At 43.8% G+C, this 18,708-nt stretch overlaps 1 protein-coding gene across 1 annotated transcript in view; it reads left to right on the top strand.

Annotated features, from left to right (window-relative positions):
- LOC135547384 (cystathionine beta-synthase-like) overlaps positions 1–17,954 on the top strand; it is a 28,047-nt gene extending 10,093 nt beyond the window's left edge. Inside the window, exons 3-14 of the mRNA XM_064976370.1 lie at positions 3,202–3,308; positions 5,012–5,146; positions 5,482–5,561; positions 5,636–5,840; positions 5,937–6,028; positions 7,869–7,994; positions 8,219–8,303; positions 8,445–8,550; positions 9,494–9,706; positions 9,904–10,012; positions 10,135–10,219; positions 15,239–17,954. Of these exons, the coding sequence (XP_064832442.1) occupies positions 3,202–3,308; positions 5,012–5,146; positions 5,482–5,561; positions 5,636–5,840; positions 5,937–6,028; positions 7,869–7,994; positions 8,219–8,303; positions 8,445–8,550; positions 9,494–9,706; positions 9,904–10,012; positions 10,135–10,219; positions 15,239–15,399 (1,504 nt within the window). The 3' untranslated portion in view covers positions 15,400–17,954. The remainder of the gene's footprint in view (positions 1–3,201; positions 3,309–5,011; positions 5,147–5,481; positions 5,562–5,635; positions 5,841–5,936; positions 6,029–7,868; positions 7,995–8,218; positions 8,304–8,444; positions 8,551–9,493; positions 9,707–9,903; positions 10,013–10,134; positions 10,220–15,238) is intronic.
- Positions 17,955–18,708: the final 754 nt, after the last annotated feature.

Raw genomic sequence — 18,708 nt, 5'->3', positions numbered from 1 at the left:
CTCTGCAGATCCTCTCAAACTCTGTCACGTTGGATGGGGAGCGTTGTTGCACAGCTATTTTCAGGTCTCTCCTGAGCTGTTCGATCGGGTTCAAGTCCAGGCTCTGGCTGAGCCACTCAAGGACATTCAGAGACTTGTGCCAAAGCCACTCCTGTGTTGTCTTGGCTGCGTGCTTAGGGTCATTGTCCTGTTGAAAGGTGAACCTTCACCCCAGTCTGAGGTCCTGAGCACTCTGGAGCAGGTTTTCATCAACGATCTCTCTGTACTTTGCTCCGTTCATCTTTCTCTCGATCCTAACTAGTCTCCCAGTCCCTGCCACTGAAAACAATCCCCACATCATGATACTGCCACCAGTATGCTTCACCATATGGATGGTGCCAGGTTTCCTCATGGCGTGATGCTTGGCATTCAGGCTAAAGAGTTCAATCTTGGTTTCATCAGACCAGAGAATCTTGTTTGTCATGGTCTGAGTCCTTTAGGTGCCTTTTGGCAAACTCCAAGCAGGCTGTCATGTGCCTTTTACTGAGGAGATGCTTACGTCAGGCCACTTTACCATAAAGGCCTGATTGGTGGAGTGCTGCGGAGATGGTTGTCCTTCTGGAAAGATATCCCACCTCCACAGAGGAACTCTGGAGCTCTGTCAAAATGTGACAATTGGGTTCTTGGTCACCTCCCTGACCAAGGCCCTTCTCCCTCAATTGCTCAGTTTGACCGGGCGCCCAGCTCTAGGAAGAGTCTTGGTGGTTCCAAACTTCTTCATTTATGAATGATGGAGGCCACTGTGTTCTTGGGGACCTTCAATGCTGCAGAATTGTTTTGGTACCCTTCCCCAGATATCGGAGCACTACGGACAATTCGTTCGACCTCATGGCTTGGTTTTTGCTCTGACATGCACTGTCAGCTATGGGACCTTTATAGACAGGTGTGCCTTTCTAAATCATGTCCATTAAATTGAATTTACCACAGGTGGACTCCAATCAAGTTGTAGAAACATCTCAAGGATGATCAGTGGAAACAGGATGCACTTGAGCTCAATTTTGAGTCTCATAGCAAAGGGTCTGAATATTTATGTAAATAAGGTATGTGTTTTATATTTTTAATACATTTGCAAAAAATGTCTATAAACCTGTTTTAGCTTTGTCATTATGGGGTATTGTGTGTAGATTGATGAGGATTTATATTTGATTTAATCCATTTTAGAATAAGGCTGTAACGTAACAAAATATGGAAAATGTCAAGCGGTCTGAGTACTTTCTGAATGCACTGTATAGTTTACATAGTGCACTGATTCCACTAATTTCCCTTGTGTAGATAAGATATAGTCACCAGCTTGCTTCACTTGAAAGGGGAAAAAAGAACCAAGATAACCCAGCCCCATGTGCTTTTATGTCTCTCGTTTTGTTGAGCAACAATATTAAAAACAGGATGTTGTTTTGACTTGCAAGAATTTGATATATAGCCTGGCTCCATTTTCCTGCATAATGACACACCTGAAAGGGCCAGAGCCACAGAGAGGACCCAGGAATGAGGAAGGGTTGGGCAAAAGATGGTTGGTGTTTCACCATGACATGGCAATTTGAGGATTGTTTCCAGCAACACTGAAGTGAGCTGGCATTTTGGCCTAGGGAAAAGGGTATGTGTGTGTGCACTTCTCTGGCACAGTCTGGCTGTTTGACACAGTCATCTCTCCACTCAATAAATGTAAGTTGTTATATGTTGTTATATGAGGCATCAACAGTGCTGCCTGCCACATGCACAGGCGTGTTTGTCTCACTGACAAACAGAATCCATAGGCTATACAGTACCATGTTACAAAACTCTCTGTCCCAAAGATTTCATGATACAGAGGTTACCCTGTTACAAAAGTAGCCAAATTACACAAGTTTCCAAATTACAAAACTGTAACAACATTCAAGAAGATACACTACATGACCAAAAGTATGTGGACACCTGCTGGTCGAACATCTCATTCCAAAATCATGCCCATTAATATGGAGTTGGTCCCCCCTTTGGTGCTATAACAGCCTCCACTATTCTGGGAAGGTTTTCCACTAGATGTTGGAACATTGCTGCAGGGACTTGCTTCCATTCAGCCACAAGAGCATTAGTGAGGTTGGGTACTGATGTTGGGCGATTAGGCCTGGCTCGCAGTCGGCGTTCCAATTCATCCCAAAGGTGTTCGATGGTGTTGAGGTCAGGGCTCTGTGCAGGCCGGTCAGGTTCTTCCACCCCGATCTCGACAAAACATTTCTGTATGAACCTCGCTTTGTGCACGGGGGCATTATCATGCTGAAACAGGAAAGGGCCTTCCCCAACTGTTGCCACTAAGTTAGAAGCACAGAATCGTCAAGAATATCATTGTATGCCGTAGCGTTAAGATTTCCTTTCACTAGAACTAAGGGGCCCGGACAATGAAAAACAGCCCCAGACCATTATTCCTCCTCCACCAAACTTTACAGTTGGCACTATGCATTCATGCAGGTAGCGTTTCTCCTGACATCCAACAAACCCAGATTCATCTGTCAGACTGCCAGATGGTGAAGCGTGATTCATCACTCCAGAGAACGCATTTCCACTGCTCTAGAGTCCAATGGCGGCAATCTTTATACTACTCCAACCGACGCTTGGCATTGCTCATGGTGATCTTAGGCTTGTGTGCGGCTGCTTGGCCATGGAAAACCATTTCATGAAGCTCCCGACGAGCAGTTCTTGTGCTGACGTTAGTGGTCCTGTTCTGTGAGCTTGTGTGGCTTACCACTTCACGGCTGAGCCGTTGTTGCTCCCAGACGTTTCGTCTTCGAAATAACAGCACTTCTTACAGTTGACCAGGGCAGCTCTAGCACACCAGAAGTTTGACGAACTGACTTGTTGGAAAGGTGGCATCCTATGACGTTGCCAGGTTGAAAGTCACTGAGCTCTTCAGTAAGGCCGTTCTACTGCCTGTGTTTGTCGATGGAGATTGCATGGCTGTGTGCTCAATTTTATACACCTGTTAGCGGACACAATTTGAAGTGGTGTCCACATACCTTTTTATATATAGTGTACTTTGGAGCAAATATACCCATGTTTACAGAGTTTACAGAGCATTTGACAAATACAATTTGATTTGTTTTTGTTGCCTTGTTTCCTTGTCTATTTGGGAATGATCCATGTTTTCTCTGTGTATATTAATGGAGTCTCCATCCCATACCTGCCTCTCAGGACTGAAGCTCCCAGCATTCTACCCAACATCCTCGGGAAGATCGGAGACACACCTCTGGTCCGCATGAACAAGATCCCCAAAGCCTTTGGCCTTAAGTGTGAACTCTGTGAGTATTTACACATACACACACAGTCATGTTATGACACACACAGTCAACCTTGAAGGCATGACACACAGTCAACACACACAGCACGGCACCCACTAAGCATATTGACACTAGCCAGAAGACAACCAGATAAAGGCAATGTCTGTATTTGCACTTCCTTGTTTGTGTCAACATGATGGAAATACAGTAACTTATCAGGCTGTGTCATTTTTAACTCACATTTTCTGTCCCCCCCCCCCCAAAAAAAAAAACAAGAACTGCGAGTGTGTTTGATTTACACATTGTGGGCGATCAGCTGTCTTCAAGAGAGCAGTTATATGTTTTAAAGCATGAATCGATAAATCCAGTAGTAGAGGACATGACAAAGAGGGAGGGATCGAGAGAGAGGAAGGAGCGAGTGTTAGGAGGAATGGAGAGAGGGAGAAGGAGATGGAGAAAGAAATAAAGACAGAGGGATAAAATAGAAGTGAGGGAGAATTAAATAATTGACCAAAGAAGAGTGCAAGAGCGAGGTAGAGGAGGCTCTCTGGACTCCTCCTGTAGGACAGTTTAGCTGTGAACGGATACCCTTTGTTATACTGTCATTACTTCAAAGTAAACATAAGGGTATCACATAGCCTCCTTTCCTGACATTACAGTCCACTCGGCTTCACTGTATGATGGTCGAGGTCTTGTCTGACGTAGGTTAGTCCACTCTGGGTGGAGGGGGGTATGGTCACCTGAAAGACCCTCTGCTGTGTGGGAATAGGTGACCTTAGGGCCACTGTAGCAAGGTGGGGTGGGAGGGGCGGCAGGAGAGGGGCAAGGTATTGTATCAAGTGCCACTAGGCAGGATTGTGACAGTCACAAGGCTTGGGAAGTCTTGGGAAGTCAGGAGGTCGATTCTGAGGGAAATGTTCCCGTCATTACATAGTAGCATCTGTTGTTCTTGTTAAAGACCAGTTATTCTGCCCGGCGACTAGCTCAGACAGACCCTTGTTTTTTCTCTGATTGACTGGTACAGTTGACCAATGACCGGTAAAGTACGATAATACTAGACTTAATAATAGTGCCGTTTGGTACCACCCTCCATGTCGGGGGGGTTTTAAGTTCACCGCATGTGAACCATGTCACGGTCCTCGGTCTAAATCTTTCCCCTCTCGCCAGTGAGTGTTTTTTATGGGCCTGATTGTTTAGAGTCCATCTCTGGTTGATTCACACGGCTTAGTGGGACAAAGAGGCCTGTTTCCATGGTACTTCCATGGATTTTCACGTGATTCAGATGTACTTTTTGGCTGTCTATAGTGGATTTGGGGCAGTTTGGAATCTGTGCCAATCGGCTATTGTACTTGTGTACGTGTGAAAGGGAGAGTGGGTGTGGTATGTGTGCGGACCTTTGGATGACCCCCCCCCCCCCCCATTTTCCAAATCGGCTCATGGGGACTCAGTCTCTTCCCATGATTCCCCCCCCCCCATGCCTGGGGCAACTTCTAATGTAATCCCTTGTGTTGTTGAGGGGCTTTATTGTTAACTTGTACATAGTGGGATTTTAGTTTGAGTCTTTTCTGTGGTATTAAAAGATCTTAAGTGTTTTGTAAATTGGTTTGTTTTGACCATATGTTGTTACGCTTATGTAAACGATAATATGAGCCAGCGCAGTACATATTCATAATTCAACATTTCCTTGTGTGTGTGTGTGTGTGTGTGTGTGTGTGTGTGTGTAGTGGCCAAGTGTGAGTTCTTTAACGCAGGGGGCAGTGTGAAGGACCGTATCAGTCTAAGGATGGTGGAGGATGCAGAGAGAAATGGGATCCTCAAACCAGGAGACACCATCATCGAGCCCACCTCTGGCAACACAGGTACGCATGAGAGAGAGAGACAGACCGACAAGGCCCTCTCTGTGGAACTGGCTATGTGACTCACAGCAGAAAGATTACACCCCAGTTAAAGGATTTTTGTTTGTGTTTTTTTCGTGTGAGTATGCCTGTACAAGTGTGTGTACACGTGTGTGTGCGTTTAAAATGAGTTTTGCCTGGTGTGATCACTGAGACCTCCCAGCCTACCTTTGACATTAGGATCTACTGCAGCCCTGTGTTGTGCAGTATGGTCTGTACTGCTGACATGACCTGCAGGTATTCACACCTGTAGTTACACCTGTTCTCTCTCTCTCTCTCTCTCTCTCTTTGTGCTGCAGGTATTGGTCTGGCCCTGGCCTCTGCAGTTAAAGGCTATCGCTGCATCATCGTCATGCCTGAGAAGATGAGCATGGAGAAGGTGAGGCTGCTGTGTGTTTGTGTCTGTGTGTTATTGTTATGTAATTAACTGTAATCTGGTCTTGTGTTCCTCAGGTGGATGTGCTTAGAGCCTTGGGGGCAGAGATCGTGCGTACCCCAACCGCCGCCCGCTTTGATTCGCCGGAATCCCACGTGGGCGTGGCCTGGCGTCTGAAGAATGAGATTCCCAACTCTCATATCCTGGACCAGTACCGTAACCCTAGCAACCCCCTGGCCCACTACGACACCACTGCCGAGGAGATCCTGGAGCAGTGTGATGGTATGTGTGTGTGCGATAGAGAAATTGAGTGAAGAATACCCTTTTCGTACTACTGTGCTGATAGACAAATCTTTCTGCGCCACTCTGCTCTTGCAGGTAAGGTGGACATGTTGGTGGCAGGAGCTGGCACTGGTGGCACCATCACTGGCATCGCCCGCAAGCTGAAGGAGAGATGCCCCAACATCAAGGTAGTGCACTGAGTCACAAACACAATGCCCAAGATCTGTAAGAAGGCAATCTGACTTGCATGTTATTGCCCTGCCTTGTGTTCTTTGTCTTGGAGAGACAATTCCAAATTCATGTAGCTGAACATTTAAGGCAACAACGTCAATTTATTTATTTCAGCCACACCTGTTGCTGACAGGTGTATAAAATCGAGCACACAGCCATGCAATCTCCATAGTTAAAACATTGGCAGGGGAATGGCCTTAGTGAATAGCTCAGTGCCTTTCAACGTGGCACCGTCAAAGGACGCCACTTTTCCAACAAGTCAGTTCGTCAAATTTCTGGCCTGCTAGAGCTGCCCCGTTCAACTGTAAGTGCTGTTATTGTGAAGGCAAAACATCTAGGAGCATCAACGGCTCTGTCACGCAGGACTAGGTGTGTGTGCGTGGAATCAGACGCAGAGAGAGAGTAACGGAGTAAAGTGCTTTACTATTGCACACCAAACTGATAAGCCCAATACAATACAGGGCGCAGGCCACTATACCATACAACCCAAAACCACAGGGTGTCCAGTATAGAAAATAAAATACACCACGACCTAATATGTACACACGTAACAAAAGACAATCCCGCACAAAACAAGGGCGGGTCAAACTACTACATATAGGGAAGCTAATTAAACCAAAATACACACAGGTGAAACTAATAAGACAAAACCAACAGACAAACGAAAAAGGGATCGGTAGCGGCTTGTAGGACGGTGACGACGACCGCCGAGCACCGCCCGAACAGGCAGGGGAGCCAACTTCGGCGGAAGTCGTGACAGGCTCAGCCGTGAAGTGGTAAGCCACACAAGCTCACAGAACAGGACCACTAACGTCAGCACAAGAACTGTTCGTCAGGAGCTTAATGAAATGGTTTTCCATGGCCGAGCAGCCGCACACAAGCCTAAGATCACCATGTGCAATGCCAAGCATCGGCCTTGAGTGGTGTAAAGCTCGCTGCCACTGGACTCTGGAGCAGTGGAAACGCGTTCTCTGGAGTGATGAATCACACTTCACCATCTGGCAGTCTGACAGACGAATCTGGGTTTGGCAGATGCCAGGAGAACGCTACCTGCCCCAATGCATAGTGCCAACTGTAAAGTTTGGTGGAGGAGGAATAATGGTCTGAGGCTGTTTTTCATGGTTCATGCTAGGCCCCTAAAGCTACAGCATACAATAACATTCTAGACGATTCTGTGCTTCCAACTTTGTGGCAACAGTTTGCGGACGCCTTTTCCAGTTTCAGCATGACAATGCCCCCGTGCACAAAGCGAGGTCCATACAGAAATGTTATGTCGAGATCAGTGTGGAAGAACTTGACTGGCCTGCACAGAGCCCTGACCTCAACCCCAACAATCACCTTTGGCATTAATTGGAACTTGTAACTAATCGCCCAACATCAGTGCCTGACCTCACTAATACTCTTCTGGCTGAATGGAAGCAAGTCCCTGCAACATTGTCCCAACATCTAGTGGAAAGGCTTCCCAGAAGAGTGGAGGCTGTTATAGCAACAAAGGGGGAACCAACTCCATATTAATGGGCATCATTTTGGAATGAGATGTTCAACAAGCAGGTGTCCACATACGTTTGGTCATGTAGTGTAACGTATTGACCTAAGCCATGAAGTTGGATCCTAAAAGAATATTAATCCTGCCACTGATAAATAAAGCCATAACATGTATCTCAAATTGATAAAGTAAAGATCAAACAGTTGCCTCACTTGCCTTTGCGTTACCTTTGTGTGTGATGTATTTAATAACGTGTTATTTTGGCCCATTGATGTAATGGTTGGTTAACATTGTTGTTCTGTGTTGTGTAGATCGTGGGTGTGGACCCTGAGGGTTCTATACTGGCTGAGCCAGAGGAGCTGAACAAAACAGATAAGACCCAGTACGAGGTGGAGGGCATCGGATATGACTTCATCCCTACTGTACTAGACAGATCTGTGAGTGTGTGACAGTGGCCTCCTGAGATGAGCTGTGTGTGAGACTGTGGTAGTGCTGGGTTTTCTATTCTGGATACAGTAAGATCTACAATAATTTACAGTATGACAGCTCAAACTCAAGTGTGTTGAAATTGTGGAAGGTAAATGACTCATCATCTATACATACTGTATGTTGTATCTGAGTGCTATTGTAGAATGCATATGAATGTATCTATTTTTTGCAGGTAGTTGACAGGTGGTATAAGTCCAATGACGATGAGTCTTTTGCCATGTCACGCATGCTGATCAGGGAGGAGGGGCTTCTCTGCGGTAGGTTGATGTCACACACAATGACTGGTGCTCCCAAAAATCATAATTCTCTAATAGTGTGTGTCTCTGTGTAGTACTGTATGGTCTAGCGCTCTCTCTCTCTCTCTCTCTGTCTCTGTGTGTGTCTGTCTGTAAGTGTAGGAGGTAGTTCAGGTACGGCCATGGCTGCAGCAGTTAGAATGGCCACAGAGCTGAAGGAGGGCCAGCGCTGTGTCGTCATCCTGCCTGACTCCATCCGCAACTACATGTAAGCAACTAGAGAGGGAGAGAAGAGGGGGATGAGTGGAAGAGGAGGAGGTTGAGGGGAAAAGGATAATGTGGGGGTGTTAAGTTTGGGGAGAAGGAGAATTGCTAAGGTTCTTTATGGGGTATGTCGTGGAAATTTCCTCTTACCAAATCATGGGAGCAAACCACACACACAAGTCATTCGAGTTAGTTATCAAAGTCCATCTTTAATTATATGAGCTCTATAGCATTTTCTGTGACTCTCAACAGTTCAGTATCTCTACTGAAAAGTTGAGAGTCCCCACACAATGGCAAATGGGATCCTTTATAGCGAAGATCCACCCCCCCCCTAAACGACATGACAATCCACAGGTCCCAGGAACTTACACAAAGAAAGACTTTACTTCAGAGAGGAGTATCCCCTAGCCAGACAGAGTTGGCTATAAATTATCGTTCAGTTTGTCTCCTTTCTCAAACTCAGAACCATAAACCAATCCTCCATATCAACAGGCATATATCAAATTGTCATTTAGATACAACCAATTCTAAATAGAACCAATCCTGGACAAGCTCACGGAGAAAAAGAGTGAGGCTATAGGTTAAGATAAAAGGGAGCATGAGAATGATTCCAGACACTGCCATCCTCCTATTCCCCGATGGGAAAAGTAGGGTGTGACTGGCACACACACAGTGGAGCAAAAGATATGTTTACACATGATGACACTTTGACCACTCCCTTCTCTCCGGCCCAAGCAACTTAGTCTTGACATAGAACAGATAACTGCAACCCCGCCACAGTATTATACAAAAATACCATTCTGATGAGAAGTAACTTATAAACATATGATGAATGTAAAACATCTTACCTATGTTACCAACAAATTCTGATTATTTCCACAACAGGTACCAGGGATTTAACTTTAGTAGGACCAATGCTAACCCAGTTCTAACCCCTACCCCCCCAGGTCTAAGTTCCTGAGTGATAACTGGATGTGTGATAAGGGCTTCCTAACCCCAGAAGACCTGATGGTGTCCAAACCCTGGTGGTGGAACCTGAGTCTGCAGGGTCTGAACCTATTTTCCCCCCTCACTGTGCTGCCTTCAGTCAACATCAAGAAGACCATCAAGATCCTCAAGGAGAACGCCTTCGACCAGGCACCCGTCGTTGACGAGTCCGGGTACGATTTTACCTGGTTACCCTAGTTACCTGGTTGCCATAGAGGCCATGTGCCAAATGTTGACAAAACATTGGTATTGTTATTGACAAAACATTGATTAGTATTGAAAAAACATTGCCTGTATTCAGATGTCATAATAATAATGACCTCTATCTATAATAATAATAATAATATCCTCTCTATCTTTGTCTGTGTAGCGGGATCCTAGGGATGGTTACCCTGGGCAATATGTTGTCTTCAGTACTGGCTGGGAAGGTCAAGGCCTCTGACCCTGTCGCCAAGGTGCTTTACAAACAATTCAAACAGGTCAGTCACCTCACCTATATGCTCTTATACTTCGACTCAACCGTAACCTCCTAAACAAATAGCTTTCAAACAAAAAGGTCATCATTGAGTAGGGTTTCCTAATTGTCATGTGTCGTCCTCAGGTGCGACTAACAGATAACCTGGGTAAGCTGTCCCGTATCCTGGAGACAGATCACTTTGCCCTGGTGGTGCATGAGCAGATCCAATGTAAGTTTACCCCTCCTTCCTCTCTTTTATTGACCTTCATCTTCCCATCTTTCTGTCTTCCTGTTTCTCACTCTCACTTCCTCTTATCACACTCCTACTCTTCTTGTATTGCTTCATCCTATTTTTCCTCTCGCTCCTTTAAAAGAAATCTTCTCACCAATGCCATCTTTTTCTTCCCTCCTTTTATAGCCCCCACTTTGCTCCTTCTGTCCTTTTTCTACCACCGCTAGTTACCTCTGTCAGACAGTAGAGACGAACAGTCTTAGAAACACCTGAGGTGCGTTCAGTTCGCCTGAACATTTGCTACGTTGCGGAACGGTTTGTACTGAATGACAAATTTCCCTAAACCGCTCTTTTACGTTCTTGAACAGACTTTGAGGAACATTTGCCCCCATTTGGTGGGTGTGGCGAGGTGAGACTTGAAGCAATGAGTGACGTATTTAAAGGGCAGTGGCCAGCGTTCCCCAACCCTCCCTGTTTTTCAATTGGTTGTTAAGTACAGCACCGTGTCTGTTCAATTGAACGTTCCAGAACGTAAAAACGCACTGAATGCAGCCCTGCTCTCTTCTGTTGAAGGTGACCAGCCCCTCTCCCAGCCAGAGGCAACATGGCGGTTGTTTTCCCTCGCTGGTGTTTTTCCCATGTTTCTCTATGAATCTGATTAGTTTGCTCTAAGGCCCTGTTGCATCAGCTTTGTTTCCTGGCAGTGTTGTGGTCTACTAGGTAAACAAGGTGTGTGTTGCTTGTCAAAGTCCACCGGTGGTGTTTTGGTGACTGTGTGCCTGGAGGTGCCTGGCCACCAGTAGATGGTGATGCAATACTCAGACTGTTGAGTAAGGACAGACAAGGGGACTTTGCTTAATAGGTCATACTATTTTTGTCAACCCACCACCACACCTTCATCAGAAGACAAAGAACTTTCAACATTTATTTAGTTTATACTCATTGGTATACCGCCACTTCTCCAGTGTTAAATCAGCAGTATTCAATATATCGCTTGGCCAGTGTCTATATGGGTCCACACTTTGAGCGTTAAATGAACACTGTGCTTAGTGCTGACACTGTTACACTTTTTCAGTGTTAGGGAATTAACACTTTCAGTGTTATGTAATAACACCTTATAAAGTATTTTAACACTAGGAAGTGTATATAGTTTGCACTAATGGTGTTATGCAATAACCCATCATTTTGTATGTTTTACCATTACACCAAGAGGCCTGTGTCTCTAAATATTTACAAGTCATTATTGCGACATGCTCTTATATAAGCATTTACAGTACAAAGACATCAGAACTGGCAGCAGACGTGCTCAAACCTTAATCAACATACCCTAGACCACTTCCACTCTTGGGTGGCCAAAAATGAGTTTTTCTCAATTGCTAAAACACAATTTGATCAATGTCCTTCTTCTTGTCTTTGGGCTGGGTCAGGCCTGAGCACTTTGTCGACATCAAGCAATATTGTCCCTCCTGAGGCAACGGGGGAAGAAGCCTCTTGTGTGCCGTATCCAGCCCTAACATGATTCCTCACCTATATCACCACAGGCTAAATCCATGGCTTGCAGCAGATTTACTCTGGTGTAAAGTATGGAGGGAGGTACAAGTTCATAAACTGCCCATTGATGTTAAACCATTCCCTTACCTGAGCAGCTCAGTGGAAACTGACATAGTGCGGGACAATCACATAGGTGGGAATGGGATTCTCATTTAGCTCTTGACCCTGCTGCTCTTGAACCTGCAGCTCAAATAAAATATATCTTAGATTGGCAATAAATCTTAGAAGGTGCTGAGTGTTGTATGGCCAGAGTGTAACATGGTGATGTAGAACACCATGGCTGCTGATAGCAGCACAGATTGTGACATTGCCACCTCGTTGACCAGGGACTTCAACAATGGCCCGCTGTCCAATCATGTTTCGGCCTCTCCTTCTCCTCTTTGTTAGATTGAAGCCTGCTTCATCGACAAAGATGAACTCATGGGGTCTGTCCAGGGATTCCAAGTCAAATATTGTCTGTGTAGAAATACAATGTACTGTATATAGGATTTTGTAAGTCGTACAGAGACAGTGCTATACTGTAGAGTACAATTAGGCTTCTGATTCAAATACATTGTATGTACTGAAGAGTAATGTCATTCACATAGTATGTGTTAGTACTGTGGACAATCTGGGTTACAGTAAACGTTTCTGAATGTACACTTACTTGCACTCTGTATACTTGTTTCATTCGCATCCTGTTACGATGGAGGACACGGTCAATTGTGGAAATGCTCACACTGTCGATTCCCTGGAAGTGTGTGTTGTCTTGTATCACTCGTTCCTGACTTTCTCTGAGTCGTATTGCATTATCTTGAAGGACCATGTCAACTATAACGGCCTCTTGCTCCCGAGTGAATATAGCTGTCCTTCCACCTGCATGTGGCAGCCTTGCAATTCTACAAAAAGTAGTTGTGCAGTTACAAAACATGCAGTACAATACATACAGTTTACAAATGTCTATTGAAACAACTGCATATAGTGTAGTACAGTAAATTTGCAATTACAAAAATACAGTAGTATACTGTACCTGTTCTCTTCTCTGAATAGTCCTGGGACCATGCCACAGGACTACCTGACATGATGACTCCCTGCTGTCCCCAGTCCACCTGACCGTGCTGCTGCTCCAGTTTCAACTGTTCTGCCTTATTATTATTTGACCATGCTGGTCATTTATGAACATTTGAACATCTTGGCCATGTTCTGTTATAATCTCCACCCGGCACAGCCAGAAGAGGACTGGCCACCCCACATAGCCTGGTTCCTCTCTAGGTTTCTTCCGAGGTTTTGGCCTTTCTAGGGAGTTTTTCCTAGCCACCGTGCTTCTACACCTGCATTGCTTGCTGTTTGGGGTTTTAGGCTGGGTTTCTGTACAGCACTTTGAGATATCAGCTGATGTACGAAGGGCTATATAAATACATTTGATTTGAATGTCCTTACTATGGTGGACACAGAAAATCAGCTCAAATTGGGTTGCACTCTAATTGGGTTGCACTCTAAGTCCTGCTTCCCTCATTGTCAGTCCATGGAGAAGAACATGGTCAAAACTGTTTCATCAGATATTTCCTCTCTTTGTCTTCCTCTTTCTTTCCCTCCTCCTCGCATACGCACTTGTCCTCTTACATTGTTTCTTCTATCCATTCTCATACTTTCTCCTTCCCACCTTCAACAACCTGTTTGCTCTCTGAACTGGCTTATATTGGCTGTGTCGCATCATTTAAAACAGGTTAAATCAATTTTGAGTGGTTGTGTTCAATCAATGACATATGTTCTCTATTTGTATTTCATTGTTGCCACTTGTGTTTACCAGTATGGATGACGTGCATTATAGTGCAGAATGTGTTTTGAGAATGTGTTTAGAGTTTTGCTGAAAAGTCTAAGTGAGATCTGCAAATTGTGTTTTACCATGTGAAATGGTTTAAGGTATTAACAACAGACTGCATAATTAGCTAGATGAGTCCAGGCAACTGAGAACGTTGTTCAGCCAAATGGCTTTTAGTGTTTTAGCAACTGAGAAAAACTGTAATTGAAAGCCACGGCCCCACTAAGCCACACACCCAACATAATTTCCCAGTGTGCTTTGCCTTTGAGTGAATTGTAAAGTTACCACACGTGACTGAATTTGTTAATGACATGGTTGTCGAATTAATTTATTTTTCAGTCCTGTGGACTTCACCAAGTGAGCTCCTACTGTAGGCTAATGTTATCATTAAAATGAAACTCTTTATGACAATATGTTACATATATCATAAGGCCTTACTTTGATGGCCATGTTTGATTTAGTCACATTATGCTGGCTTGCAAAATGATATGTAATTCTTATTGGAATCCAGCCAGAGTTCAGACATCTAACAGTTTGAATTTGTATTCACCTGCAACCTTGTATTTATAATGACTGTCAGAGTTAGGAACATTGATAAAGGAAACTACCGAAACCATTTGAAACTGGAACAACTGTCACAGTCGTCCTCCTCTTCATCTGAAGAGGAGAGTCGAGAAGGATCGGAGGACCAAAATGCGGCGTGGTATGTGTTCATGATGAGTATTTAATAAAAGAAAGCACTGAACACTGAATACAAACTATACCAAAACAATAAACGACCCTGAAGCTATAAATGAGACCTGTGCTGACACAAGCAACTAACATAGACAATCACCCACAAACAAACAGTGCAACCCAGGCTACCTAAGTATGATTCTCAATCAGAGACAACTAATGACACCTGCCTCTGATTGAGAACCATACTAGGCTGAAACATACAAATCTCCAAATCATAGAAAAACAAACAGACTGCCCACCCAACTCACGCCCTGATCATACTAAATAAGTACAAAACAAAGGAAATAAAGGTCAGAACGTGACAACAACCATTTAAGTAATGGGTGCAATAAATCTAACTGATTTGGATTAGTTTAGAAAAATGTATTTTATTTATCTTTGTGTAGCATAAGATTAACCAATCATTCAGTCAATGTACTGTACATAGCAAAAACACAGATTTAAAAAACAATCTTTAAAAAAATCTAGCTGCAGTAGAGCATGCTGGGAAATGTTGGATATGGTTTTGATGGGAATGTTTTACTCTCAACAGAGTAAAACGGACACACTCAACACTGGTTATTTATTTAACTCCTGAGTAAACACTAGAAATGTTACACTGGAAACTCTCGTTGGGACCTAACTCTAACCCTGTCTCTCGAAAACAGGAAGCTAGTTACATAACTTCTTCTAAACCGATTGGTTTGATTTGGCGTAATTGCCAACTATTGCATCCTTGGATAAAGAGCTTGGGAAGTTAGTTTCCAACTTCCTTTGTGGAAAACATTCTCATCTACCAAATCTTGAACTTGGAGAAGTAATTTAACATAATTGATGTGGTTCTACTGCTCTTAATTCACCTTTTGTCACAAACCTTCGTCACAGTCTGTTATCTCAATAGTAGTAATAACCATCTCTCTTCCCTCTCTCTTTTTCTCTCTGTTAAGACATGGAGGATGGCTCGCCCTGTCTTAGACAGATGGTATTCGGGGTGGTGACCGCCATTGACATGCTTAATTACATCACCACGCGCGAGCGGCGGGGAAGCGCACGCGAGCGCACGCTGTCAGAGTGCTCAATAACGTCAGAGTGCTCGCTGACCGACTAGCTGTGACCACTTCCTGTTTCCTGTGGAGAGGAGGAAGTGACCGCCCACCTGACACCCTCAAAGTAACGACAATGAAGAAGATGATGTAGAAATTTAGAAGTGGTGGGGGTTGTGGTTTAGTCTTAAAATAAGTCAATATTAATTTCCTCCCCTTTTGACTACATTGATTTTTTTATTTGTCTGTGATGATAATAATTATTCACTGTAGCTTATACTGCGATTGAAGCAGCTTAGCTGGTTTCAGATACATGATTTTCCTCTAACTTTAAGGTATGGAAATTGCATGTAACAAACAGTGTGCAACTAGACTGCCTTGCCTCTTCATTATTGAAAATCTTTTACTTTTTTTATCTACTTAAAAATAATAGTGTTCCTCTGACTTGTCATTTTATTGCAGAGGATACTGAAACATTAAAATATCCTCGCTAGACTAATAACTCAGTACATTTCAATCTTTCAGTTAAATAGTCATCATATAACTACCATTTGTATTGCATTGAGATTTGTATATAACTGATATGCGAATGTGAGCTTCAGCTTAAGACTTAAAAGCACATTATAGATTTTTGTTGCTTCTTTGATACCAGTGAAGTTACATCGCCATCTAGTGGCAGCTAAAGACAGGGCATGGGCCAAAAAATGACTATTTGGGTTGCTCAGTGTGAAATGGTTACCAAGAAGAAGCTTTACGTTGACAACATTCAAAGAGAGCGGATGTCGGTGAAGAGTACCTGTCTTTTTGTTTGAAGGCTTTGGTAAAGTAACCAAGGTCGCAGGGTAGGTCCGGTTAAGGATAGGAGAGTTTGGCACACAACCAAACTGCAACCCAAACAGTATGACTTGTGTTGGGTCATTTTTTTTCTTGTATTGAAACAAGATGTATTGAATAGTTTGTTGGCTGAGCGTGCACAGTGCAGCTCTTTTATACAGGCCTGTCTGTCTGGGACAGGTTGTTTACGCCAAGGCTTGGGTTGTTTGAACCTTGTACCATTTGTCTGTACTTGTTGACTTCATGTACAATCATTCATGTGTAATGTTATGTATGACCATGGACCCAGAGCTGTTATGATCTATTTACTTTAGCAGGGATGTATTTGTATGTATATATGTCTTTAGTGTTCTTCAGACGGATGCTGCAGTATTTGCGTGAGGTGATGCAGTTATGGAGGTGATATTTGAACTACATTCCTGTCTCTTTATTTCCACCTGGCTCTGGTTTCAGTTGTTCATTTCATATTTCTCTTTATTTCTCTTTTTTTTATTCAGGTGTTTTTGTGGTGTAAGTACAGTGGGGAGAACATGTATTTGATACACTGCCGATTTTGCAGGTTTTCCTACATACAAAGCATGTAGAGGTCTGTAATTTTTATCATAGGTACACTTCAACTGTGAGAGACGGAATCTAAAACAAAAATCCAGAAAATCACATTGTATGATTTTTAAGTAATTAATTTGCATTTTATTGCATGACATAAGTATTTGATCACCTACCAACCAGTAAGAATTCCAGCTCTCACAGACGTGTTAGTTTTTCTTTAAGAAGCCCTCCTGTTCTCCTTACCTGTATAAAAGACACCTGTCCACACACTCAATCAAAACAGACACCAACCTCTGCACAGTGGCCAAGACCAGAGAGCTGTGTAAGGACATCAGGGATAAAATGGTAGACCTGCACAAGGCTGGGATGGGCTACAGGACAATAGGCAAGCAGCTTGGTGAGAAGGCAACAACTGTTGGCACAATTATTAGAAAATGGAAGAAGTTCAAGATGACGGCCAATCACCCTCGGTCTGGGGCTCCATGCAGGCATCAATGATCATGAGGAGGGTGAGGGATCAGCCCAGAACTACACGGCAGGACCTGGTCAATGACCTGAAGAGAGCTGGGACCACAGTCTCAAACAAAACCATTAGTAACACACTACGCCGTCATGGATTAAAATCCTGCAGCGCACGCAAGGTCCCCCTGCTCAAGCCAGCACATGTCCAGGCCCATCTGAAGTGTGCCAATGACCATCTGGATGATCCAGAGGAGGAATGGGAGAAGGTCATGTGGTTTGATGAGACAAAAATAGAGCTTTTTGGTCTAAACTCCACTCGCCGTGTTTGGAGGAAGAAGAAGGGTGAGTACAACCCCAAGAACAACATCCCAACCGTGAAGCATGGAGGTGGAAACATCATTCTTTGGGGATGCTTTTCTGCAAAGGGGACAGGACGACTGCACCGTATTGAGGGGAGGGATGGATGGGGCCATGTATTGCAAGATCTTGGCTCACAACCTCCTTCCCTCAGTAAGAGCATTGAAGATGGGTCGTGGCTGGGCCCCATGCAAAAAAAATGCAAATGAATTACTTAAAAATCATACAATGTGATTTTCTGGATTTTTGTTTTAGATTCCGCCTCTCACAGTTGAAGTGTACCTATGATAAAAATTACAAAAAAATACATGCTTTCTAAGTAGGAAAACCTGCAAAATCAGCAGTGTATCAAATACTTGTTCTCCCCACTGTATGTTATTACTTGCTTCCAATAAAGGCTTGTTATTTTTCTCTTGAACATTTTTATTTTATTTAACCGTCATTTAACTAGGCAAGTCAGTTAAGAACAAATTCTTGTTAGCAATGACGACCAACCAAAAGGCCTCCTGCGGGGACGAGGGCCTGAAAAAAAATTAATCAAAAATACATTATAAATATAGGACAAAACACACATCACAACAAGAGAGACCTAAGACAACAACATAGCAAGGCAGCAACACATGATAAGACACCATGGTAGCAACACAACATGGTAGCAGCACAAAACATGGTACAAACATTATTGGGCAGACAACAGCATAAAGGGCAAGAAGGTAGAGACAACAATACATCAAACTAAGCAGCCACAACTGTCACTAAGAGTGTCCATGATTGAGTCGTTGAATGAAGAGATTGAGATAAAACTGTCCAGTTTGATTGTTTGTTGCAGCTTGTTCCAGTCGCTAGCTGCAGCGAACTGAAAAGAGGAGCGACCCAGGGATGTGTGTGCTTTGGGGACCTTTAACAGAATGTGACTGGCAGAATGGGTGTTGTATGTGATGGATGAGGGCTGCAGTAGATATCTCAGATAGGGGGGAGTGAGGCCTAAGATGGTTTTATAAATAAGCATCAACCAGGGGGTGGTGTATGTGCACACATGGGTGTACATGGTTTCCTGTTTATCACAGTTTTACATGTGGGTAAGAGGTGTGGATGCATGTGTTATGGTCTTAATGCTCAATGTTTCAATTAAAGACAATTACAGTGGAAGATTGTGCACATTCAGTACACAT

This window comes from Oncorhynchus masou, chromosome 10, assembly GCF_036934945.1.
Source record: "Oncorhynchus masou masou isolate Uvic2021 chromosome 10, UVic_Omas_1.1, whole genome shotgun sequence".
Classification (NCBI taxonomy): domain Eukaryota; kingdom Metazoa; phylum Chordata; class Actinopteri; order Salmoniformes; family Salmonidae; genus Oncorhynchus; species Oncorhynchus masou.
Note: the sequence above shows the minus strand (reverse complement) of the source record. Positions and strands in the feature narration are given on the sequence as shown.